This window comes from Chelonoidis abingdonii, chromosome 4, assembly GCF_003597395.2.
Source record: "Chelonoidis abingdonii isolate Lonesome George chromosome 4, CheloAbing_2.0, whole genome shotgun sequence".
Taxonomy (NCBI): domain Eukaryota; kingdom Metazoa; phylum Chordata; order Testudines; family Testudinidae; genus Chelonoidis; species Chelonoidis abingdonii.
The window spans coordinates 107,912,903-107,939,894 of NC_133772.1; the positions used below are offsets into that span (position 1 = coordinate 107,912,903).

Here is a 26,992-nt window from a genome sequence, read left to right on the forward strand (position 1 = left end):
GACACAAAAAAGGATACTCATTGATCAAGATCTGACTAAAGAATGGTCTGCTACAGATAATGAAGTTATTATAAAATCATTATAAACTCTACATTGTTATGTACTCTGCCATGTTCATATACTTACCCTATCACTAACATATACAACAGTAGCCAATAAAAAGTAATTTGTCAACAGTTATCACAGAAACAATAGTAGCTGAGATATAGTTTTGCCTATGCTTAAGACAGGAAATAATTGAAACACTTGTTGGTAGACAAGAATCTTTAAATAATCATATTACTTTATAATAAATAAGAATTAAATAGAAAAATAAATAGTTCTGGAATACAATTTTGAAGGGTACCTATGGGATTTAAGAGCATAAATCCCATTTTCAAAGTGGTTTAGACACTTGGGAGCCTAAGTCCCATTGACTGTCAATTTTATTCCATATTGTTATTGAACAGTGTTCATCAAATAAAAAATTCAATGAATTTAGATTGTTTTGGTTTGCACATCATTAACAAACCATTCCAGCTGTCTGACAATTAATTAGTTATTGATCATTATTCACATAATAGTTTAGACAATTAGTTTTCTGATTATGGGTTCTTGGGAATTGTTCCCTTTAAATACATTTTTTGCCATTCTCAATTCATAGTGTGTGGTTGGTCATGTGCTATATATTCTGCTCCCTGATTGGATGTCAAACTTTTCAGTGGGAAGATAATGAATAACAACACTGAAAGAAGAATAGCAAATAGTGCACCTGATTAACAAATGCTATACACTTTTGAGATCAGGAGCACTGGAACAATTTTTATAGTGGGGATGGTGAGACCCATTGAACCAAACTGTAAATCCTGTATATAATGGAAACTGCTTCCAGCCAGAGGTTGCTGCAGCACTCCTAGTTCCAGCACCTATGTTTGAGATTCATGAATATTTGTATTTGCCTGAATACAAGTGATCATTAGAATACTTGCAAATAACTATGCCAACATAAATAGACTTCAATCTTTTGGAAGAGTTTATTCATGAATCTGTTTAATTATTTCATGAGCTCAGATTGGATATTTCTATTGTACTGCATTCCCAAAGACTTCTTTTCAAACATACAGCAGAAGCAAACATGTGTTTGAATAATAACCTTACTTAGAAATCTGCTAAACCAGTAAAGCAATATTTACTTGCTGTCCATAACAAGCTGCCCTTTTCTGAAACACCAGGCCATAGATACTATGTCTATTTGAAAGGTAAATGCTTCCTTCAGAAGAAACAACTCCTTTCAGGGGTACTTGTAAAGTTCCTAAAGAGTATCTTCATTGTTAAATGCTCAATAGCCAGATTAGGCCAAATCAAAGCCAGGAATGATTTAACTAAACAGGAAACAGTGCTGGGAGAGTTGTGTATGTTTTTTGTTTTCTCCGTGGACAATATATATTAAAAGTAAATAATCTACTTCAATAAAATGAACTATTCTCTTACATAAGTCCTCTCTAATTGAGCCCCATTTAGAGTATCTAGTTTGAAAGACATACAGAAGTTATAGCTAAGGCCCCACATTTCATCAGATAGTACACAGATATGTAAACTGGATAGCAATGGCTGCCTTCTTTACAAACTAAGTTCTTTCAAGAAGAGGACATGTGTCACCCAGCAGGAAGAAATCTTATTCCTAGCACACTATAAATTAGCTGTCTTTTCACTGAGCCAAAATATAATAAATTGGAATTATATAATACTATCCTTAAAGGAAAGCTCTTAGCATGTATTGGTACCTTAAGGTGAAAAGGACAAAGCAACCCCAGAATTAGAGGCCTCACTCCTCTTACATGGGGACATTCAGCTGGTCTTCTAGCAACTCAGAGTTAAAATGAGCAGAGTGTTACAAATTCCAAGATCCTAGCAAAAGCAGAAATGGACCTGTCGTTGCAATACTCTGTGTGAAATTAGCACAGAAGACAAGAACACTGGCATGCAACTAAATTTGAAAACATACATATCTAATTGTTGATTATTGGTTACTGAACAACAAAGAGTAATGCAACATGAAACAATGCAAGTGACTGACAGCTTTAGAATTGGTCCAAAGTCTATTCTGAAATGGCAATCTTGGTTTGTCCAGGAAACACTAACTTACCAAAATAAAATAAAAAAAAGTTTCAAAAAGGGGCATGCCCAAAAGCGACATGTTTGCCAAATATCTGAGTGAATCATATCAACCATAACAAAAACAAAATTCTTTAGTATATATAGTTAGTCTACCAAGTGATGGAAGGTCAGAATATACCTCTATCCACAATTAGTAAAATGTTGATTTTGCTGCAAGAAATTAACTGAATTAGCTAGATTCCCATCAGCTCAACAAACTGCATCCAACATCTCCAATTTGTTTTTAAATTGCAGCAATTGCTTATCTTGAGGAAGGGGAAGATGTGCTACATTATAACCTGACACTGGAAGTTATAGAACTCTGAGCCAATTATGTGCACACCACCACTTTGAATAATAGTCATATCAGAAAGTGACAGAGATGGTTTTATCCTTCTTTTGGATCATTTTCAAAATTAATTTAAAAGTCTGGATCATGAAAGGAACAACAAAAACAAAAATTCAAGTACATTTCAGAAAAGGATGTGTTTCAGGAAATCTATGGTTTTTAAGCCCCTCTACAGTTTCAAAGTATCGTGTTTATTGTTAGTAATTACTGTCTTACAAGGTGATCACACACTCTGGAGGTAATCAGAGTTTCCTATCCACAGCCCATGCCCTACACTTTGCAAGTTCAGGTCACCTGATGATTCTCCTTTTCCCAATCATGCAATCCCATGTACCTGAACATCCTCCTTGTGCCTGTGCATCTGCAACTTCAATCCTCCACACTTTTCAGATACCATTATATCGCCTATCTGCACCCAGGTCTTAATTTCAAACACTGTCCCTAAATTTTTAAGTTTAAAAAACGAGATATACATCTTGTTCCACAGACATCACATCATCTTTCACTACTTGAACCCTCATCCTCCCAAGCTATTTCATCCACTTTCAGTTAACTGTCAGCCTTGCTATCATTTCTCTTATTTAGGCTGAAAATGACAGTACTCAGGATGAGCTTCTCATCATTTGTATGTGAAGTGCTCTGCATCCCTACAGTGCTGTAGATGTTAGATAAGAACCTTCTGCTGTGGGACCCAAGGCAATGCGCATGAAGAAAGTCAGGAACAGAGGCAATAGCAGAGGAGCACAACCCCCTACTCCCCAACATTTCTACAAAGAGAGGCCTTATTATAACCAATGGCCACAGTGAGACTCAGAGGTCACACTGCAGCTTCTTCAATGATGGCCACCTCCCAGCCAGGTAGTTCTGCCCACTGACCTCAGAGAGCTGATGCCCAAAAGCTTAAGTTTAATATACCACATAGAATCGTAGGGTTAGAAGGGACCACAAGGGTCATTAGTCTAGTCCCCGCGCAAGATGCAGGATTTGTTTTGTCTAAATCATCTAAGACAAATGGCTATCCAGCCTCCTTTTGAAAACCTCCAGTGAAGAAGCTTCCACAACCTCCCGAGGCAGTCTGTTCCATTGTCCTACTGTTCTTACAGAAAGTTTTTCCTGAGATTTAATCTAAATCTGCATTCCCTAGTTTGAACCCATTGCTTCTTGTCCTGCCCCTTGTGTCAAAAGAGAACAACTTTTCTCCATCTTTTTAATGGCAGCCTTTCAAGTATCTGAAGACCTCTATCATATCCCCCCCTTAATCTCCTCTTTTCCAAACTAAATATATTCAGTTCCTTTAGCCTTTGCCTATATGGCTTGCATTCCATCCTTCTGATCATCTTTGTCGCTCACCTCTGGAACCTTTCCAGTTTCTCTACATCCTTCTATACATTGGTGACCAAAATTGGACACAACACTCCATCTGAGGCCTAATCAGTGCCAAGTAGAGCAATACTATCACCTCCCATGACTTGTGTGCTATGACTCTGTTAATGCAACCTACAATTGCATTTCCTTTTTTTGCAATAGCATTGCATTCTGACTCATTTGAGGTTGTGATCTACCACAACTCCTAGATCCTTTTCAGCAGTGCTTCTGCCAGGCCAGTTTTTCCCTATTCTATTTTGTGCATTTGGTTTTTATTGCCTAAGTATAGCATTTTTCTTTGTTGAATTTCATTTTTTGCCCAGTTATACAATTTATCAAGATCCCTCTGAATTTTAGCTCTTTCTTCCAAAGTACTGGCAACACAAGGGAGGCTCAAGTCAGACCTAGAGGCTCAAGAGCAAATTTTTAACAGAGCATAAACTTGCTACTGATACCACTGAATTTTTAGAAGGGGAGGATTCTACCACTGAATTTTTAGAAGGGGAGGATTCATTTGAGATGTGATTGGAAACTGGAATTTTCATTCGGTGGGAAATCTGATATTTTGGAAAAAATTGAATTCCAAATCATAACAAAAGCCAAAGTTTCAAATGTTCCACAAAACTAAAATTCTAAAAAAATTTCAATTTGGGACCATTGAATCATTTTATTTTGATAACACTGAATAATTTTGTCTCAACAGGCAAAAACATTTCATTTTGACTTCATCATTACAATCCATTTTGTTTCAACTTTAAAATTATATTAAAATGTTAAATACAATATACTCTAGTGGGGCTGGTAGCACTATCTGCTATTCCTGTTACCCATTATTGAGTTGCTTATAACTTTGCCAAACTTCAACCATTTGGGTTGGAATTTTCCATTCTGGGTATCTGCCTCAGGTTGTATACTTCTGGAAAATTTCAGCCAAAACAGTTGAACCATTTCTGAGAATGTGGTTATGGAAAAATACATTGTTTTTCAATGTAAACCCTGCCGCCCCCCACCCCGCCTGCTCACCTCCCTGACACCTGTGATTTAGAACATGAACTTGAACAGGGCCGGCTCCAGCTTTTTTGCCGCCCCAAGCAGCGAAGAAAGAAAAAAAGATAAAGCCGCGATCGGCGGCAGCTCTACCACACTGCTTCATTCTTTGGCGGCAATTCAGCTGCCAGTCCTTCCCTCCAAGAGGACTGAGGGACCTGCTACTGAAGACATGGACGTGCTGTCCCTTTCCCTTGGCCGCCCCAAACACCTGCTTCCTGTGCTGGTGCCTGGAGCCGGCCCTGGACTTGAAATAGGGAAGAAGGTGTCATTTATGTCAGGAACGTGCCTTGTGCAGTCTCTGTGAAAATTCACCTGAATTTTTCCAAGCTATAAGTCTTTAAAAAATTGCATTTACATACATTTAATAGAGACTTACTAGAAATTAACAGCTAAAATTTCTGAAGGTCCTCACAGTTCTTAGCGCTAACCAGTCTGTGCATGTGCCATTTCCACTGAGCAAACAAGCATGTGCCATCTCTTCACAGCTCCTACATTTGACTGGACTGCATATGCCCCATCCCCAGATAGGAGTGCCTGAGTGAAGCATGTGTTCATGTAATTAAAGACCATGCATAAGCACCCAGGGGCCCAATTAAGGTTGCCCAGGCAGTCTTAATTCTGTCATTTCCGAATTTTTGAGTGCTTGACTTTGGGATCTTAATAATATTCTCTGGATGTGTTTTTGCATATAATATAATATATTGCTGTCATGATAATATAAACATTGAAACAAAGTTAATCTAAATAAGTCAAAATGAAACACTTTTATCTTATCAAAATGACATGCTGTTAGCTTATCAAAACAAAACAATTCATTTTCAGTTTTTCCCAGCAAAAAAATCATAATTCCCATGACATGTTTCAATTCCAACATAACCACATTTTTTTTAATGGAAAACTGTTCCATCAAAATTTTTTTGATCAGCTCTAGTTGTTTATTTGGAAACAGATGAGCATGCACCCATGGAGCACAAGTGACAATAAGAAGTAGTACATACTGATGAAAAGTGGTCTGGGTGAAGCTGGGGATGGAGGGGAACCCACTTCGAACCAGTTTACTGGCCTCGTAAACACTGCTGTTACTCTCTGTCTGTGATTCCTTTGGTAGCAACATTCTCCCTCCTGTCCTATGACTGCCTAGGCACAGAGTACAGGTCAGAGTCAGTAAAGGCTTAGACTTATAGAGGTGAAACTTCTCTCTCTACTCCTGCTGCTGGTCTGTATGACAGTTCATTAAAAGAGTAGGCAAAGTTCAGGTGTGGATGTTATGTGTGGAGAGATACTGCTGATCTGTGTCCGGCCTGCTTGATCTGATCTAAATTTTACTCTGTGACCATCATCTACCCATGACCATTGTTTTAATGCCAGTCTGACAAAAATGCTGGCACACAATTTATTGCTGCTTACCTTTGTTGACTTGGAGGTTTGTGGGCATTACAATTCTCCTCACCATCATTTCAGCAAGGTAGATCTGACACAAAATATGTGTATGAGAATCTGGTCTGGCACAAAAAGTTAGATAAGGAGAAAGAGAATCATCTTTGTAGCACCAGCATTATGCCAGGCTGTGCATGTGCAGTATTAAAAAAAAAACAAAAAACCAAAAACATAACACATTTTGCATATAGTCCTTTGCCTCCCCCAGTTTGTACAGCCGATGAATATGGACTGGATCCACTTAAGTGTATGACCTCAGATAATGGGGACATTGTAATGGGTAGGGACGTGTTTATGTGTGTATCCTAATATGTACATGCCACTCTTCATTTCTCGGAATTCCAGAACAAAATCCAGAAAATGGACCACTTCAATAAACAAGAAATTTAATCCTATTCATGTGTACCATTGTGGATGCATTCTTATTCATTTCTTTTTTAAAATTTGACTCCAAAGGTTAGATGTTTCAGCTCTATAAACACATGTTGCAGACTATGTGCCTATATGTGAGCACTTGGCCAGGTGGATTTTTCTAAATAAGATATTGTTCTATTCTCACGATTCATATAAAAGAGCTCATACCATTGTGGACATTTAAAAGGCTCTCCAGGAAAATATCTAACTATGCAAAAATGTCTGCTTAATGTATTGATTCATTTTAGGCCATCTTGGGAAACATAGGACCTAAAAATATCTTACCCGTAGGCTTTATGTTCACATTTCACATGTACTGAGAGTGAATGACTGTACTAGAGGCCCTTGGTACCTGCTGCTGCAGTTTCTTTACTCAGTATTTTTCTTGGATTGGATTTGCAGCCAACTGGTTGTAATTGACCCTCTATTGGGACAAGTTAGGATATGAACATATGCCTTTCCTTAAAAAAAAAAAAAAAAAAGAGAGAGAGAAATACCATCAGTATTTATTTTCTCCATTTTCAACTTTTCTGGCAGAAAGTCAAGCTTCTGTCATAATGCAGAACTCGATCTAAAAGCAGCTCCTGGAAAAAAAGACTATACATATACTTCAAACCTAAGTGAAATACAAAATGTAATGGAGCAGTGGAGTAATTTCTGTCCTTTAGGGTAGACAGTACACCTGAGTATTACCATAAGATTGCTGCCTATGAAATGCCAGGCTGGCATTTCTCTTTAGGGCACTCATTAGTCAATTTGTCATACATCATGCAAACACAAATTACTAAATTATAACTGCGGATGTGCAAACCTCCAATGATTCTTTACCTCAGGCCAAGTATTTCCAGGCTAAACAAACTTGACACCAGGCTTAAATAGCAACAATCCCACAATGATCTCAATAGGAGTTAGCTGCTGTACTATGTGAAAATATGCAAATTCTACCTAGTTTTCCATATATGCCAAAATGATATTGTTTGTTAAACTTTTACACAGAAAAAACATAAAACCTGATCAATATTATTCTCTGTTTACAATAATTAACCTCTGTACCCTAGCCTGTACAGTAAGCTTTAATACATGCAACTGAAAATGGCTATTGTCTTGTCTCAGTTGGTGAGGTCACATCAACACTTATTTCATTCTGATTTTAAGCAGGTAAAGTGAGCCTTCCCCTGAGTTCTGCAATTTCATGCTCAACGGATTGAGTGCCCTCTGCACCTCTCAGAACCTGAATACAAACAGGCAGGGGTCATTCTATTAGACAGCTTCCAGGTTTCCCTTGAAGTTGGTGTCAGAAAGTTAAATGCTTCTGAAGTGTATTTTAAAATGATTTTCTTAATACAAAAATAATTATTTTAGCACCTTTACTGTGAGACTATCAGAATGTTTCAGAGTGTTGATTCATGCCGGGGCATTGATCCAATACTCAGAAGGCAGACTACCACCTTCTGAATCACCAAAAGCACTTCTTGCAGCACCCACGTGTCCCTTGAAAGTAATTAATCACAATATTAACCCAGCATGATCCTGCTTAGCTTAGCACATTTCTGCTACATGAAAGAAGATCCATCATAACTTAGTGGTAACATTGTACAGAACTAGGGTAGTCTAACAATGTGGTAGTAAATAAAAGACAGCCATGTTTACTCATTTCAGGGTCTATCCAGCTAGAAATATTTTCTGTTTTCAAGGCTGCAAATGGCTGTTCAGCAACTGATTTATCCAGGGGAAAGTTCAGCCCATTGCAGCAGGCCAATAAAAAGAAAAGAACCCTATTTCCACAGCAGGTAGTTATGGAGCAGAGCCCACGTACTGTAAATGAGCTTCCTACCGCCTGCAAAACTGCAACCCCCTGTGCTACAGTCATCTGTCTGTCTCCGTCTTTCCATTCTCCACTACTCAAGCTATGCAACCTGCAGGAGTTATGACAGAACTACAACTAATATAACCCTGTAGGTGACCCCATCATGGGGGGTGAGGGCAGAGTGAAACAGACAGACAACATCTGGTCAATTTTGTTTTAATATATCAGTCAGTCATGGAAGTACTTGCTCCCCAAATTGTTGTTGGAAGGCTAGGGATGGCCTCAGCGTTGACAAAATTCCCGTGGGCCGGATTGCCATATATGGAGTCTGACTCCACCCCTGTAAGAACAGGCATAGAAAGCCACGCAATACCAGTTTAGGTATTACGCATCTGCTCCTGATGGAGAAACAACTGCCCGAAGGAGTTGTCGTCTCCACAATCTCAGCCCTTCATGGAGACTGTTTTAATCTAGAGAGTGTCCTTCATGGACATTTTAACCTTAGATATACTATAAAAACACCAACTATATAAACTCGCCCCAAATGGCTCTTCTGATCACTCTTTACAGGGTAGGTAGCTTGGGGCAAACAGAAGAATGTTAGATTATACAGAATGAGAAAATGTCCTTTTTTTTAAGAGCAGAAACTTAAACCCCATTGCCTGTAACAAATTATGGCCTTAAATCCATGGAAGAGGTTATAAGAGCTATGTTATCGAAGCTGGAATCATCAAGAAATATCAGAGGACACAGTGTTTAAGTATAAGTCTAATTACTGCAATCATTTCTTTTTTTGCTTCCTTTGCATAGATCCACTTAATCCCATCTCTTAGTGTGGGCAAAAGCTGACAGTTGCATGACAACGAATGTTTCCCTTTATAAAGCCTACTTCCTCTCTATGTAGTTTTACCCTAATTGAAATGTTTCCTATTAAGCTCAATCAAGGCAGCAACTATCTAATTACTCACTTATGCTTTTCCAGCCAAAAATTGCCCAAACAAGCATATTAGATTGGCTGGATACATATTTATTATTGTTTTTACATGTGTCTGTCTGGCTTTAAGCAACAATCAAACATTTTTGTACAGTTCTTGTTTTGTCCTGTCCCTAATTCATTTTGCTGTTATTTTCTACCCCTCCACCCAAAAAAAAGGTGCAGATCACCAAATAAATAGTATAAGACTGTGTCTAGAAAGCGTATAGTAGCTAGGGGATCCTTTTAAAAATATGATATTACCACAGAAGATAACAAAATATAGCAAATAAATTACAAACACAGCCCAGATCTAGAAAACACTTACTCATACGAGTAGTTCTTGCCTGAGTAAGGATTTGCATGATTGGACCCATATGGGAACCCACATAGGAAACCTTTAGATCTCTGCAAATTCATTAAATTTTTTTATTTAAAAATATTACAGAAAAGATTGGGCTCAACTCGGAGAGTAATTTTACAGGATTTTTTTTTTTTTTAATAAAATACATATCCCGTATGTCCTGATTTGTTCTTTAAACAAATCCTCAAATCAGGATGATCAACACCACAGGTGGTCTGTATTGTGTGTTTATATAAATTAGAGGCATTTCTCATTAAGAGAGAATTTTAGAGTAACTGAACCTATCAGCCATGATTCATTTCATATTGATAGGCGCTACAACAAAGTACAGAGATTACTGTATATATGAAACACTGGTAAACTGTATTCCTCAGAAGACAAAAAATGTCTCACTTGTTAATGCTTTGTTTAGAAAGAGTAATATCTTTATTTTGTTTCAAAGTGTTGGTTGCCTTTATATTAACTATGGTGACAATTATCCTTGTATTAAAATGTATTTTCATTGACTTTAGTGTACAATAATACAGTATTCACCCATGAAAGCTTATGCTCCAATACATCTGTTAGTTTTTACGGTGCCACAGGACTCTTTGTTGCTTTTTACAGATCCAGACTAACACGGCTACCCCTCTGATAATACACAATATGTAATCCTTGAAATTAAGATGTATTGATGTAGCCTAAATTTTCAAAAGTGACTAGCAATTTTGGATGCTTTAATTGTCAAGTGCCCAACCTGAGTAGCTTTAAAGTATTTGGATTTTCAGAATTGGTGAAAACGTGTGCTCTGAAACTGAGGCTGCTTTAAGATATCTCAAGGTGTGCACCCAGAAACTGAGGTACCCAAAATAACTGATCACTTTGGGAAAATGCAGGCCATAATATTTATTCCCCCAGTGTGCAAACATTTTGCTACTATCAAAGCTAATTATTAACATGACTTCGGAGACAGTCATATTCCAGCATTACCATCAGTCTGGTTGGGCCACTTGGGAGATGTCCTACCTATAAAATACAGTATTATATCACCTCTCTGATCTTCACATCAATCATTTCTGTAAGTAGTATCTATACACCTACTATATAAATGAGATGGATGCACGGAGACAAGAATTAATCCTGTTGTGTGTGACACTGCTGTACCAGACAGGCAAAGAGTGCATAAAGAGCTTCTTTTTCTCCATTAAGGCCTGATCAAAAGTGCATTGAAGACAACTGAAAAGCCTCTATTGACTTCAATGGCTTTGGATTGACCCATAAGCAATTGGGCAGGATCTCTCCATAGCATTTGAGAGTACCAGGAAAGCGGGAAGGCTAATATGCCAGCCCATTTTCCATTTCCACAAAATGGTATGGTCTGTATTATAGAACCCCTCTCTCCCCCACAGAAATTGTTAGCTTTTGCTGTCTTCCCCAACCAGCTCAGAGAAATCTTTCCCTGGCCCGTAGAATTTCTCTAACAGAGAGCTAACTGGAGAGCATCTTTTCTCCTTCTAACTGCACTGGCCAGGTTTAGATTAAGCCCGTTGTGAAAATAAAATTTTCCAGTATGTTTTTAAAGGCAAATTATGCGCGTTAGCAACAAAGACTGTTTAAAAACTATTGGGAATTTTGATTAATTGTTTTAAACAGGAGGAGTAAAAGGAGTAAGATAAATGAGCATTCAAGAAAACAAAATTAGAAAAAGTCCCTCAAATGAAGCATGTGTGTCAGGCTGCAATAACTAACTTTTTCAACTTGCCAGGCCATGCTTTTAGAATTATGATCACATTATCCCCCCTGTAGGAAAGCATGCTCACTTACATGTACAGCAGCTTTAAAGCACACACATACACAAGCAGTCTGGGAAAGCTTAATAGTAATGCTCTTCACTGGCATACAGAAGACCCAGCTTTAATTCCTGGTCCCAGGACAGATGGGACAACACAGATATGAACTGCCGTTCATCATACAGTTGATCTTGATTAACATAAAGACTGTAGTCCTCCTAATTAAAATGCTGTGAACATTCTTCTGTTTCTTACTTTTAAAGTGAGAATAGTCAGTTTTAGGTAAAAGCTTATTTTACAAATAATAAGTAATGTCAGAGCTATGTTGACATAATTAGGATGTAATTGAATGCCTATATAATATTCCATAATTCATTAAATATTCTATTTTCCTCCATACCTAACTAATTATAGTGCTTTTCCATATAATCAACAAAAAATACAGCTGTCTGGGGTTTTTGCAGGATATAAGAATGTAGCCCAGGATCACACCCCAAATATCTGGAGGTGGTATCTAGGTGAAAAATTGAAGAAGAATTTGATACTCATGACTGCATCACCTGCCCACTAATCCATCTCCCTGGGAGATATTCTATCATTCCAACCCCCCTGAGCAATTATAAACACCTGCCATTAATAAATATCTCTGTTAGATTAATATATTTCCTCCTCTCTCCCCCACCTCCATGTAGTTTATCAAAAATCACAAAAATCATCCATGCCAGAATCCCAAAGTGAGCAAAACTGAGCTCTGGGCTAATAACAATCACTCATTGCTGTATTATACAATCAAGATTTTTAAATTTAGTTCTGGACATATGCCTCAGTGCTATTTAAATACTTTACACTTTAATCTGAACGGACAATTAGCAACTGTTTAAAATGGGGCAGTATGGTTTTCAACCTTTATATAACATAAAACCAACCATGGAGATCTTGTTCAAACATTCACATGACATGAATCATTCACCTTTTTTTGCTGTATGGGAAATGGTTTTCCTGCCCCATAAAATTTTTTCCAGATTTTGAAAAATATTCCCATCCAGACTTAATCCAAAAAGTCAAAACCATAACATTTTTTGTGAATTGATAACCCAAAGAAAATTTCTGATCAAATCAATCAAATCAATGTTTGGTTTTGGTAATTTAAAAAATGTTTCATATTGATTTCAACATTTTTCAACATAAATTAAAATTGCAAAACAAAAAAATCATTTGAAACCAAGGAATGAAACTTCATTTAGAAAATATCAAAACTTGACATTTTTATAATTTTGAAATTTTCTTTTAAAAAATTTTTTAACTGGGAAAAGGTTGGTTTTGACAAATCTCCCACGAACCAATTCAGTTTTAACAAATCAGCATTTTCAGTTCCTGACCAGGCCTAGTTCCTGCCAGGAAATTGGTATTATGAGAAGTTCTTAACCTTAAAAAGCATTCAGGGATTCAGAGTTCCTATTATGAAAAAAAAAATGAATTTCATATCACCACACAAGAAGCACAGGAGAGTGCTCTAACCATTATTAAAGGCCTTTCATTTAAACACAGAACATACAGGGACTTTGATTAAAGATCACAATTAGAGAGTAACAAAAGGATAGGAATAGCTATTGTGAAACATATGAAGCATATAGTCTACTCAGTTCCTTAGCAAGACCTTCAAATAAACATGTTCTTGCACCTTGGCCATAATGGACCTGTCTTGAACAAAGAAAGCAAGGTTTCCGTTACAGTCAATGAGAGTTTGGCAGGCAAACAGAATCAGGCCCACTATCTATAACCCAAACTTCAGAGAGAATATTATTTGGACAATATGAATAATAATACATTTCAACACTTAGCATAGTTTAGAATTATCTTGCTCATGTTGAATACTATCCTACACAATGAGTACATCCATTGATGTCAATAGGACTTCTTGTGGAGTAAAGAACTGCTCAGCCTGACCAAAGGTATCCCAATCTGGCCCTAATGTCTTACTTTATCAGTAACAAAAAACAAGTGCATCATTTTATGATGGAGTTTGCTACATATTAAAGCGCCAATCCTGCAATGTCTGAGTAATTCAACCATAAGAGTGGTCCCAATGAATTCAAGTGGTTGAACCATCAGAAACAGTATGATTTAGTGGACAAAGCACTGGACTTGGCATTAGAAGATCTAGGTTCTATTCCTGGCCTTGCGTGTATTACTTCACTTCAGTTTTCCTGCCCATCTTCAGTTTGTCTTGTTTATTTAGCTTGTAAACTCTTCAGGGCAGGGATCGTCCCTTGCTGTGTGTCAGTGTACCACCCATCACAATGCATCTTGGTTTGGGCCTCTGGTTGTTACTACAATACAAATAAAAAATAATAATCAGAGCCCTACATCTAGCTTGAGCAATGCAAGATATCTGTTTTGTATGCTCCTCTATTTTCTTCTTTTGCCTTCCTAAGAATCCGCATCTCCCATGGCAGTGAAACAGATACTGTACCTGGAAACTCAAATACTTAAACCTTTTTAGATTATAAAATTTAATGTGTGAAAACCATTAATAAGGCTATTATTTATTCAAGGATAAAGATTCCTTTGAGTTATGAAATACATGTCAGTCCTTTCCCAAAATTATAAATACTTGGAAAATCGTCTGGTTTAAGCCTGTTAAAAGTTTAGAAGAAAAAATAATGCAACCTAAAAAATACAATCCAAAACACATTATTATGTCCCTGTATTTTATGATGATATTGTCATTGTGAAGCATTACTAAAATAGCTGAATCGGAATCCTGTTTTTATGGCACACATTAATACTTTGAGATTTTAATGAATTTAATTAGGCCCAATAGCTACAGTAATACACAAAGTAGTATTAATTAATCCTTAAAAATCCTTTGTACTGCAGAACATGTACAAAAGAAATAAAACTATAGTCTTTATTAGAAGTAGCTGTTGATCATTTTTTCTTGAGACACCATTAAAATCAAAGATAGGAATGAAAATAGTGTAAAGGAAAAGGTCTAGAAAAATTTAAATCCTTAAAATCTTTAAGTCATTATGAAGTCAAGAAGCCAGGTGGGGATTGAGAGCATTAAGAAAGAACAGTGTAAAACCCCAACTGTTCATACAAAATAAAAGAATGAATACAACATATGTAAAACGTACATGTTTTTGCACCCAGGGAGCACTGTTGCAATTATTGCTCTTCTGTCTGATTAGCAAACTGCTCGCTAGTAAGAACAGTAAAGGGCTGGAAAGCATGATTTGTGCAATTTATCACACTGACTTTCAAGAAAAACATGATGTCAGAATCTTGATTGTAGGTGGTCTTTGAAGGCAATATGCTGATTTCAAATAACACAGATTCAATTTAAAATGTATGTTGAAACAGATAATACATATGCAAAGCACAAACCACAACACATTACTGATGTACATAGATATGTAACTAGCACAAATTCCTCAAAATTAAAGGTTAAATTGCTCCCAGAGGAAGCGTTGTCTAGCCAGTCCCACAGTCATATAATCACATGAGAGACCCAAAGGCAATTCAGAGCCATCAGGAGACCAGCCTGTGGGATCCACCAAGAAGCTATATGTTACTGCTTTAAAAAAAATTCTAATCCATATTGCTATAGGTGCCAAAAATTAAGCTGAAAGATGAGGTGGCATATCATCATAGATAGAGCTGGCAGTCACCTATGAAGGCTCCTTTGTCAATGAGGGATTATTTCCTATTGTCCTAATCTTTCTTCTTTCATTACACATGGGACATTATTACACTTCGTTGACCTGACTAGGTGAAAGATTCTCCTAACTCTCAGCCTATATATTCTTTCTTAATTTCATCTCATCACTTTACTTATCACTACACCTCTACCCTGATATAATGCTATCCTCGGGAGCCAAAAAATCTTAGACCGCATAATAAGTGAAACCGCGTTATATTAAACTTGCTTTGATCTGCCGGAGTGCTCAGCCCTGCCCCCCTGGAGCACTGCTTTACTGCGTTATATCCGAATTTATGTTATATCGGGTTGTGTTATATCGGGATAGAGGTGTATCTTAAAAATTCTTCTGCTTCCTTGGTGTTCAGGTCTTAAAAAGCCTGCTTGCCTTACTCACATGCATAGCTTAATCATAGGGCTGATTGCAATGGGGTTGCTTGTATAAGGAGAGCAGGATTTGGGACATGGTAGATATTTTTCAGGCATTTTTAACAGTTTGAGTAGTTTAAGCCTATACTAAGACTGTTTTTCTATTCGTGTGGAGTGAATGGGAACATTTTCTATGCAACTGCAAGGTTTGCTAGACACTGTTTGGGGGAAGGAAAAATATTTGGTGGTAACAGTGATATATGCTGAATGACCATACACGGTATGCGCTTACCTAATTCACTGTCTATTCCTGAGGTAAATGGGTACAATAGTTATAGTGCAAGAGGTCAAGTACAGAAGGACTCCATTCCAGTTGTGACAAGCTGGTCCCAAAGATATGCAAACACACGGTAAAGGAAACTCCACAAAACATGTACTGGAGTTCCAAAAGTTTCTTTAGCGGCTTTGCATTCACGTTGGCATAGGAGCTTCACCCTTCTTTGCCAGATTGTTTTTCCATCAGTGCTCATAAAAACATTGCTCCCAGAGACATTTTTTCCTCTACTGCTGTCCTATTCACTTACTTGGCCATATATTCAATGCACCCTCTTTCCATCTCACATGGGCCTCTTAAAACACCCACTCCTCTCATAAGGAGTCATTACTGGGGTTCATTATAAAGTCATATTTTTTTATGAATTAGCCTAAATGTGAATATTTGTCCATTAATACAGTAAATGCCAAGGTATATTAAAATGCAATAACTGAAACTGTAAACACACAGATGAAGTAAGTGATGAGGTAATTATGTATTTGTATATCATTTCAACTGTGTCTAGAAAAAAAATTCAGTTGACAAATATGATTTAAAAGGGACTTTCACAAAGGCAGTAGGGATGAGGGCCCTTAATTTCCATGAACTTTAATTACAGCTGAAGATACTCAACCTCTCTATCTTTCTAGCTATTTAGGTACAGTAGTTGAAATGAGCTCATCACTGTGGTAGCTGAGTGCTAACAAACTTATATAAAGATACAAGCAGTACCTGTGAGAAGTAGGTAGTATACATTATCCTGACTGGATGGAAAAGCAGAGTATGAGATATTATGTGGCTTTCCCACAGAAGAAATTAGTATCTGAGCTAGGTTTAAAACTTAGGATCATTAGTTCCTCGTTCTGCATTCATACCACCACAATAGGCTCTTGTTAACTTTATCAGTTTTTTTGTTTGTTTTTTTTTTACACCTCACCGAAGTACCATTCTTCATTCATATTTCTGACAGTTCATCCAAAAATAACTAGAGAAATTATCATCCATTCCCTTCGTTCAGCACAAAAAGTTCTGATCAACATAAAAAATATTGTCAGTACCACCTCCTTTTCCAAAAATTGTGACATGAGACTTAGCAGCTTAATGAGCACACTGCATGCATATCAAAATCACCTTAAAATAATTAAGATTCAGCTCTCTTTTCATCTTTATCTCCCTGGGCCCTGGTCCTGCAAAGACGCATGCATGTGCTTAACATTAAACACACGAGCAGGCCTACTGAGATCAATGTACCTACTCACACACATATGTTTCTTCAAGATCAGCTGCTTGGTGCCTACACACTGAACAACCTTAAATCAGTATTTGATTTCACATATAATATGTATTCTAACTGCCAGATTAAATGGGGGTTGGGGGAAGAGGGACGGGAGAGAATTAAAGGAAATCTATGAACCATTCTTTTTATGCTTTTACTTAAAATAAAGAAGAGATACATATAAAGTCAACATTTCATTAATAAGAATAATATATACATGCATACAAATATGCACATATGTATATTTATCTTTAAATTTATTTTTACTTCTTGTTATTTATAAAATATAAAAATATATCCATCCACTATTATGGTAGTATGTGACACCTCCCCTCCGCACCCAAAATGCCCCAAAAACACCGTTAGCAAAACTCCACACTCAACACAACAGGTGGGATTTTTTTCCACTAAATGTTCATATATATCTCTGTATACCACTAAACCTATATATATCAACACACACACACACACACACACAATACGTACTTGCACTTAAGTGTGCTTTTGGATGCTTTGAGCACACTTTATTAGGAGATGAGATGTGTACCAAAGCACACTGCAAATCAGCTCATCCTTGAAGCTCAGCAACATTAATCTATAACAATATAACTCATAACATCTCAGTGCATCAATACACAATAGAAATGTTATTAAACACATTTGTACTGTATTAGAATTTTTTAGTTGTTTGTTTTTGCAGATACAGAAAAGTAGTTGTATTACAATATAATGAAGACAATCTTCCAAGTTGCCTGGGTGCTGCAACATGGAGCATTGCGGCACCTAATTTTTAGGCATCTTGCCACCCAGTGGAATCCACAGCCCTGAGTTGGGAACCTAAGCTCCCTATACAATGCATGAGAAGAGTAAGGTGTCTAAGAAGGGGATCCAGAAGAGCCACATGCTGAGCAGTGAGCTCCCAAGCTAACCTGTAGGAAGTGCTGAGGAGAGGGATTTAGGCCATAGGAAGGTACTTATCTCTGCTTGAGATCCTTAGTCATGAATACTCACCAGGAATTACTCACCCTAAGGCATTTCTTGCAATGAAACTCCCGAGATGTGGTGCCCCTTAAATCTTTTTAAATATGCATTGGACAAGGGGGACTGAAACCTGGGTTTCCCACATGCTAGCTGAATGCTTTAACCACCGGGTTATACGGTTATATTCATATACTCTCTTACATTAAATAGACAATGGACCAAAATGGCACAGCTTCAACAACAAAGCCAGAGAGACTTACCCATAATCCAGTGGTTAGGGCACTCTCTTGAGACATGAGAGACCCTAGTGCAAATCCCGTCTCCACTTCAGACAGAGGGAGGAATTAAACCTATGTTTCACACATCCTGGGTGAGTGTTCTAACCACTAGACTAAAAGTTACAAGCAGGGGGCACTGCTGTCTCTGCCATCTATTTTGTGGGGGGTTCGGTGTGCTCTCAGAAGGCCTATGGGATCAGGCCCTGCAGGTGAAAAAAAGAGGAGCAATGCCTAGTGTGAGGATCCTGCAGGGATGCCTAAATGAGGTGGCTGTATGCATGTCCACCACCAGAAACTTAGATGCCGAGAGAACTTTGTAAGTACCCACATTTCCACTATAGAGTTAACCGGCAGCTGAGTAGTAGTTTTGAGGATCTCAGTGGTACCTAAGTTTTGGAGTTAGGCACCGAAGTCCTTTTGTGGCTCTAGCCTTCAAATGTTGAACAGCTACTGAACAGTGCTAAGAGGTTATAAATGTTTCGCAACAGCCTAGTGCAACAGTTAAGAGAGACATGTCCCACAAACTTATAAGCTGAAGAGTTTGACTTCTCCATATACTAAATAAAGGACATCAAAACTTCAAAATACTTGTGATAATTTTAAGAAAGTAAAGAAACAGAAGCTGCACATCTACCAGTCTTTATCCCTTAAGATTTCCTTAATGAGACAAAGAACATATCTGAGAGCTGTGACTCAGAATCCTGTGTCGCTGTGTGAACTAACAGAAGAGATTTTATTTAAAAATTTGGAATAAACTCTTAATATAATCAAACACTAAAACCACTAAGAATCACACTATTTTTTAAAAAGGGCCTAAATTGTTTATAGGGAATACATATGTTGTGGTATGAAAAGGAAATTAATGTTTTTTACCCCCAGGTTCCCAGTTTTGCATGTGTAATTTAAATGTCAAAAAATTGGCCATAAATATTTTGCACACTGAATTGTATGAAGAAAAAAATAGTTTTCAAATACATTATATTTATGTGCAAAAATAATTACAAGTCAATATTTAAATATTCTAGGTTACAACAGACTGACGAACACCACAGGTTCAAGAAAAAAATATTTCTCTCTTGTTCATATGTTCTAGCCACCAGTCCTTACAACATTGAATTAGCTTACTGTAATGAAATAGGCTCATTTGAACAAGCTGCTTTGAACTCCTGCTGCCCCAATTCCTTCTCTGACTTCCATTCTAATATTGGGGATAGCCACTAGCTGGGAATTGAAGGAATACAGTATTTTTCAGCCACATCTATTCCTGCCCTATATACCAGGAGCTGCAAGTGTGGTTGCAATGGGAACAGTCTTCTACAAATAATTTAAATAATTAAGCTGTATGAATATAAGGATCAAATCATTATAGCTCAATAGATAATATAGTAATGGGGCCATACAAGTTCATAGATTATAGAGCAATAACCTGCAAATTGTAGTTTAATATAGATATTGTAATGGAATTCCCCCATCCTCACTAGCTGGGTTGTGAATAGGTTTGGCACATTTTGGGGGGTGCCACCACCTGTTGATAGGCACTTTTGTGTGAAGGCTCTGGCTGCATTAAAGTTTGTTGAAGTTTTTTATTTTCAACAATGTGGCCTTTCACACAGGGGTGGTTCTAGACATTTCGCCGCCCCAAGCATGGCGGCATGCCGCTGGGGGCGCTCTGCCGGTTGCCGATCCCGTGGCTTTGGTGGACCTCCCACAGGCGTGCCTGCAGAGGGTCTGCTGGTTCCGCAGTTCCACCGAAGCCGCGGGACCAGCGGACTCTCCGCAGGCATGCCGCCGAAGGCTGCCTGCCTGCTGCCCTCCCAGCGACCGGCAGAGCACCCCCCGCGACATGCCACCCCAAGCATGTGCTTGGTGTGCTGGGGCCTGGAGCGCCCCTGCTTACACCATTCATTTGGCTAGCCTGATGCTAAAATATTATTAGTTAAAAGAAACAGGGAAAGTATTTACTTTCGTTGCCTTATTACTAAAAATGGCTGAACTACTTGTTATACAGACTCAAAACAAATATTCCGAGGTGAGAACTGTAACTCTAGATTTTAGCCTGCTGTGCTGTGATATATGACAGAGTTGTAAATCCTTGCCTATGTTTGGTTGCTGTCCAAGTGGAAATTGATCTCATGCCTTGTCTTTTTTTTTTTTTTTTTTTTTTAGGTGAGAGGGGGAAGAAATAATCCCAATGTCCTGGCTAACATTTCCTCTCTCAATAAACAAGGACCTAAATATGTCCAAAGCTGTGCGAGAGCCTATTGCCTAGCTCAAGCTGGGTGCCACATTTGCCTACCCACTGCACTACCAATAGCCAGCATGTTGCTTTGGGATCTCTGAGATTTGAAAAATAGTATATAAAACCAACTATTGTGTATATAAATCTACAAAATGGCTTTTTTGAACATTTGCAGTTTTGTTTTCATAGGGCCCCTGACATATAAGTTCTACAAATAAAAGTTAAAGTTATGTCCACATTCTCGTTTCCTTACAGAAGTGAATTGCTAAAGCTGTTTCCAATAGTTTGTCAGTGTTCGTTGTAACGGATAAAAATAAATGGTTATTATTACAAAACAATGAGCCACATTTCAAGTAATCCACCCAATCCGTAGTAAGGATTTTAGGCCTCCTGTTTTTTATTTGTGTGCAAACAGCTGTATTTCATTTTTCAGCTTGTTTTCCAAAGCTTTTTCTGTTTTTAAACTTCTTGTCAGCTAAAATACAGTTGGTATCATGGCCAACACACAAGTAAAATTAGGGGGGAAAAGTCTTTTAGCTGAGGTTTTGTTTAAAAAAAAAATCTAGTGAAAATAACAATAGTTGAAACAAACTGATTTTGAAAACTATTGCGAAACACTGGTTACTGCAATATTGCTCCAGTCAATATTGAATAATACATTACTACTGCTACCTAGATAGTCTATGATAAAAAATGACAAATACATATAGACTTGGTACCTCGAAAAAAAGGCCCCAGCTTCCTAATTTTGACTGTACTTCATTACTTCCACGGGGAAAAGTTCGGGGGTTTTTTTGTTTTTTTTTTAAATACAGCAGAGTTGAGAAAGAATGTACACTGGAAGAACTCCAAATAATTTACATATGCTTCTTAAAAACTAAAAATAATGACATACATCATATTTCTTTAAAGGTTTATTTCCCCTTTTGAGATTTACCCTAGAGTTTATTACCCTATAAAGATTTGGACAGCATTTCATCTGTAAGACAACAAGTAAGGACTGGCTGGAAAACAACATTTCTGTTTTATGAAAAATTCTGAGATTTGGAATTTGTTTTCATTCCAATGCAGAACAAAACAGAGTCTTTCTGAAATCTTTCACAAAAGTAAGACAGAGACACCTCAGAACAGCCCAGTCAATCTCTCCTTCAGAGTTATTCCTTTGTCTAGCTATACCAAAAAGACAGGAGACATTTAAGATAGATTTAATCAGGCCACAACTTTATTATTAGATGTTGGGGACTACCTGGCAGATGAAAGTGTACAGTGCAGGTAACACCATGTTTATTCCATAATTACCTGGGGGGGGGGGGCTTCTGCCAGCTCCAGGTCCTTCCCCTCCGCAATCCACTGCTGGGAACTTACTATCCATCTGGGCCCCCCCCCACCACCCTGTAGGAGAGTTAAAGTGGGCTATAAGAAAGGGAGGCTGGCTCCTTGCTGTAACAATCATAGGAGTCCCCTTTAACGAACCACTCCTTTCAAGTCCATTTCCAATCCATTTATCCGGTCATTGTATACCTTCCCTATGGAGTACCTTCACTGGACATCTGACACATATTTACATAAAGAGTTGCAACATATAGCCTACTGCATGAACAGAGCCCTTCCTGCTGTGAGAAAGGCAAAAAAAAAAAAAAAAAAAATCAACTGCACCCAGGACAATCTGGTGGTAAAAATAAAATTCCTTCCTAGCCCCCCTAAAAAGGGGTGGGTAGCATAATGCTCACAGCAGGTCTTGACTGAACCTGGTATTTCATCACCTAAAAGGGAGGGAGGGTGGGTGCTGCCTCAGCCTGCACCGTGTGAAAGGGGGCTTCATGCACAGGGCTGCTCCCTTTAAACCCTTCTGCCCATCCGGTTCCCAGGGGATGAGTAAGTGTTGCCAGGCTGGCCCCTAGTCTCCCTTTGCAGCAGTTTTCGTCCCCCCAGGTCCCCAGCCAAAAAGCACTGTTTCCTTCATTTGGCCAGCCAGCCAAATTCCCCCCCTCCCCCATTTAAAGGTGAGGTGCGGTCATTTTGCATAAATATTTAAATATTCATTGGTCACAGAAATAACTATAGCCTAATCACTAGGCTGTTGGCTATTCTGGGGTGGGTTTCTCTCTCACCAGAAGTTCCACCATGGCCCTAAGAATCCTTCCTGACAAAAGTTTAGGCAAAACAAATATATTTTCCACAAAAATTCTGTTTTGATGAATTGGCATTTTTGAAAAAAAAAAAAAAAAGTTTATGAAACTCCCAACCAGCTCTTCCAGAGAAGAGAGTCTAAATTTAGTTTGAGCTCCAAATTAAAATGAGTTTGGTGTTCTTAATTCAGTCCTCAGGGGACAAAATTTTATTTCAGAAAATTACATGGGCATGATCCTGTCAGTGCTCAGCAAACAGGAAACTCATTTGCAGGTGCTCTGCATGTGGAATGTTTTCTGTAGCAAGCCTATATTTTAGTATTTTTGGCAATTCTATTCTGGAAAGGTGCAAGAAATGGATGCTTGGAAGATTTAGATACTTCATATTCCAAAGGGGGTTCTGGTTGGTCAGATAACTGGAAGAGCAGTGTGGGAGGTTCATACTGCAACATCTGTACACAAATCTATCTGCCTTCTGCACTTCTTTTTAAAAGGACTTCAGTTCCCATTACTGGAGAATATTTTCTGAAGACAAGAAATATTTTAAAAAGTAGATATTTAAACCCTATGGGCCAAATTCAGTTTTCAAATGCATGCACACATTGCTCCCGCTGACTTTAACAGGAGACCTGCCAACATATCCATAGCAGAACTAGAACACAGGTTTTAAACACAGAGCTTCATCATTTTCATTAGAGAAAATTCAGTTAAAAAAAAGTAATTTTTTTCAAATCTCACATCTCGGATATGGCCTGAGCTGATCTTGAATTCCATTGGACATTTTGCTACAGAAGTGCAAAATGTACTTGTTCAAAATTGTTTATGCACTATATAAAATTGATTTTTTCTTTAATACTGAAATTTGGTCCATCTGTTGAGAAAACGTCAAATATTCTGAATATATACGAAGAATGGAACTGCTTTATTCCACTGACTATATCCTGTGGTAGATGCATTTTCATCAGTATGTTTGTCTTGCAGACAAAATGAATATCAGATGGTGGTTCTGAAAAAGGGCAGACCTAAGATGAGGTGATTAGTTTCAAAAACAGATTTTTATTCTTGATAAATTATTACCAAATACAATCATCTGTTGATTGAGGATATAAAACAGATTGGTCATACTATAACCCACAGGTTAAATGAAAAACGGAAATAATAAGTTTATTTAACATGGTCTTGCATTAAGTTCCCAGCAGTGAAACTCTAAGGCAAATAATTAGATTTTCAAATTAAAGATATACATTTGTTAAACCAGACATTTTTTGAGGTCATCTATTTCTCTATTGGCCACTATAACTGCCTTTATACTGAGAAGCTATTTCCACTTAGAACTCATGATTAATATGCCTTGTGTGATATAATTATCAACTAGAATTGCCTTTGCTGTTTTATTCAATTATAGTCTGTTCTCTGTTATATGTGCTGATTATTTGTGAAGACTGCTGATGAATCCACTAGTCCTACAAAGAAATTGCAGTAAAGTATCACAGACTAAAAGAAAGCCATTACTATAGGAGTAGGAACAACAGAAGAAAAGAAGAACTTTGATTTATTAAAAGCAGCTATTAACAATACACATCTAATATCCCTTACTGAAGTGATGGAATAAATGAATACAGTCTATTTATTACGGAATTATTTGTATTAGTGACAATTGATTTCCTTTTTCTTTAAGACAACTAAAGCTCTTCTGTGCTTACCTTGGAGTTAGAAGAAAGAAATGGTAAGATCCCTTGGCCTTTACCTGAGAAAAACTTACCTGGACTTAAATAGAAATTTTGCTCAGGTTAGGAGCCAGAAAGACTTGCAATTGTTTGCTATGATCAATGCTATTTGCTTTTTTATAGTAAGTATATTTTGTCATTTGCATAATATTGTATAATACAGAATGATTCACATAAAATCTCTGGCACACATATTCTCTTTACAATTACAGATTCTTTTTTGGAGATCACACTCTGTATATAAACATTCAGAGTTCAGTGACAGATTTCTTAAAATGTTATTTTGCAGACTTTAGGCAGATACAAGGAAAAATCATTATGAAAGTTCAAATTACAATAAAGCACAGTGGCAAGTTTTTGGAACCAAAGCTAATAAAAGATTAGAAGTTTAATATCCATCCATTCTATTAACAGAAAACAGCCTACAGACTGTAAATATTTTATTGTAAATCAAAATTTCTCAGGTCTTCGCTTTTCTTGTCTTATTTCGTCTCATACTTTAGAAATGGTAGCCTGATCTATAAGAAACAACTGTTTACTCCTGTTTCAGATAATTTTTGAGATTTTCCATTACGAGAAAACACCACACCTTTCTGACCTCAAGTTGTTATCACCAGGATCTCTCTTCTCTCAAAATTCTGAAGAGCACACATTAAGGCTATTAGATAGTGCAAGGGCACTTCTGTATTTTAGAGTAGCTAGGCCTCTTTAATTTGGGAGATCCAAAAATACTCTCAATACATCCACTTGTATTTTCACTTTTATGTCCAGGTTGAGGTTTAAAATCCTTGGTCAATAATCCTGTGCTTTGGATCACTCCCACAAATATGCATAAAATGGTAGGCTTATTCCAGTCTCTCCAGCCATCACTCAAACACATCTTCATAGATTTCCATTAACTTTAGGCTGTCAGGTCCACGGAAATAGTCACTCTCTCTCCCTCAAACCAAAAATACCAACACACAACTGTAACTCTTCTAACACTTTGGTAGCTATTTCAGTTGGAACTATGTGAAATAAAAACAATCTTTGGGAAAAGGATAATTTTTACTGGTATTATTCTAATGTCCATGATATTATTAGCTTGTCCCATTTTATTTAATCATTCTACTTTTTTCAGTAGAGATATGTAACATGAATTGCAGAATTTTTCCAGATCGGATGTAATATGGACACTGTTTTGCCTAGTGGTATACAAATTTTTCTTGCATTGACTTTTAGGTATCTTGGTTTATTCCAAATGCTATTACTTGGGATTTGATATAATTGACTCTAAAGCCTGAGATTTTTCTGAATGCCATCATTTGTTTCATAAGATATGAGGCTCTGAGGTAAGGCAATCTACAATCATCATTAGAACATCATGCACATGTAGTTCATTTTTTTTCTCCCAAACCATCTGTATTGATTCCCAAGGTAGTGCTATTTTTTCTGATCTTTTTGTGCAGGAGGATGGAAGCATTCCTGCCAAATGTTTAACTAAAGGGCAATTGAATGGAGCAAAAAGGGGGTTCCATTTGCCTGAAGGTTTCTTATCTAGGTACACCATGATGGCCTTTCTGGGTTCCAACAAGGACTAGGTTTTTTCTTTCTTGGTTTAAGATTGAGACAGAAACACTGAAAGGACGTGTCCTGGTTTGGTGAAAGCAGAGCAGGACTTTAAAAAACAAACCAACCCTGGGAGAGGTGCTAAGGACCATCTTGTGGCTATGAACGACTAAATATGAAAGACTATAGGACAGCAAAGAGAGAGCACACATATATCTGGCTGCTATCTAGAAACTATCTTCACAGAAATGAATTGCAAAGCTACCAAGCAGAGAATCTTGAAGAGAGGTTCACAAAACCTGAGGACTGGGGTTCAGCCTCCTAAACAGGGGCGGCTCCAGGCCCCAGCACACCAAGCACGTGCTTGGGGCGGCATGCCACGGAGGGCGCTCTCCCGGTCACTGGCAGGGTGACAGGCGGCTCTGGTGGACCTCCCGTAGGGATCCCTGTGGAGGGTCCGCTGGTCCCGCGGCTTTGGTGGAGCATCCGCAGGCAAGCCTGCGGGTTGTCCACCGGAGCCGTGGGACCAGCAGACCCTCCGCAGGCACATCTGTGGGAGGTCCACCGGAGCCGCGGAACCGGTGACCGGCAGAGCACCCCCCACGATGTGCCGCCGTGCTTGGGGCGGTGAAATGGCTAGAGCCGCTCCTGCTCCTAGAGGCATTAGGGAGTTCACTGGACAGTGGAGAAAAGTGCCTTCAGGAAATGGGACAGCAGGGGAAGATCTCACTGGTCCTTCATCTCCAGGACACTTAGCACAGAGGG

General features: G+C 37.9%; 1 protein-coding gene across 4 annotated transcripts in view; it reads right to left on the minus strand.

The window, feature by feature from the left end:
- SLC25A21 (solute carrier family 25 member 21) overlaps positions 1–26,992 on the minus strand; it is a 387,007-nt gene that overhangs the window by 252,369 nt on the left and 107,646 nt on the right. The window contains exons 2-3 of one of the 4 annotated variants that reach the window (XM_075065532.1): positions 7,037–7,212; positions 6,308–6,402 (exon numbers count right to left, since the gene is read on the minus strand). The exons of the other annotated variants lie outside the window; for them this stretch is intronic. Of the exons in view, the coding sequence (XP_074921633.1) occupies positions 6,308–6,356 (49 nt within the window). The 5' untranslated portion in view covers positions 6,357–6,402; positions 7,037–7,212. The remainder of the gene's footprint in view (positions 1–6,307; positions 6,403–7,036; positions 7,213–26,992) is intronic. 4 annotated transcript variants of the gene reach the window in all.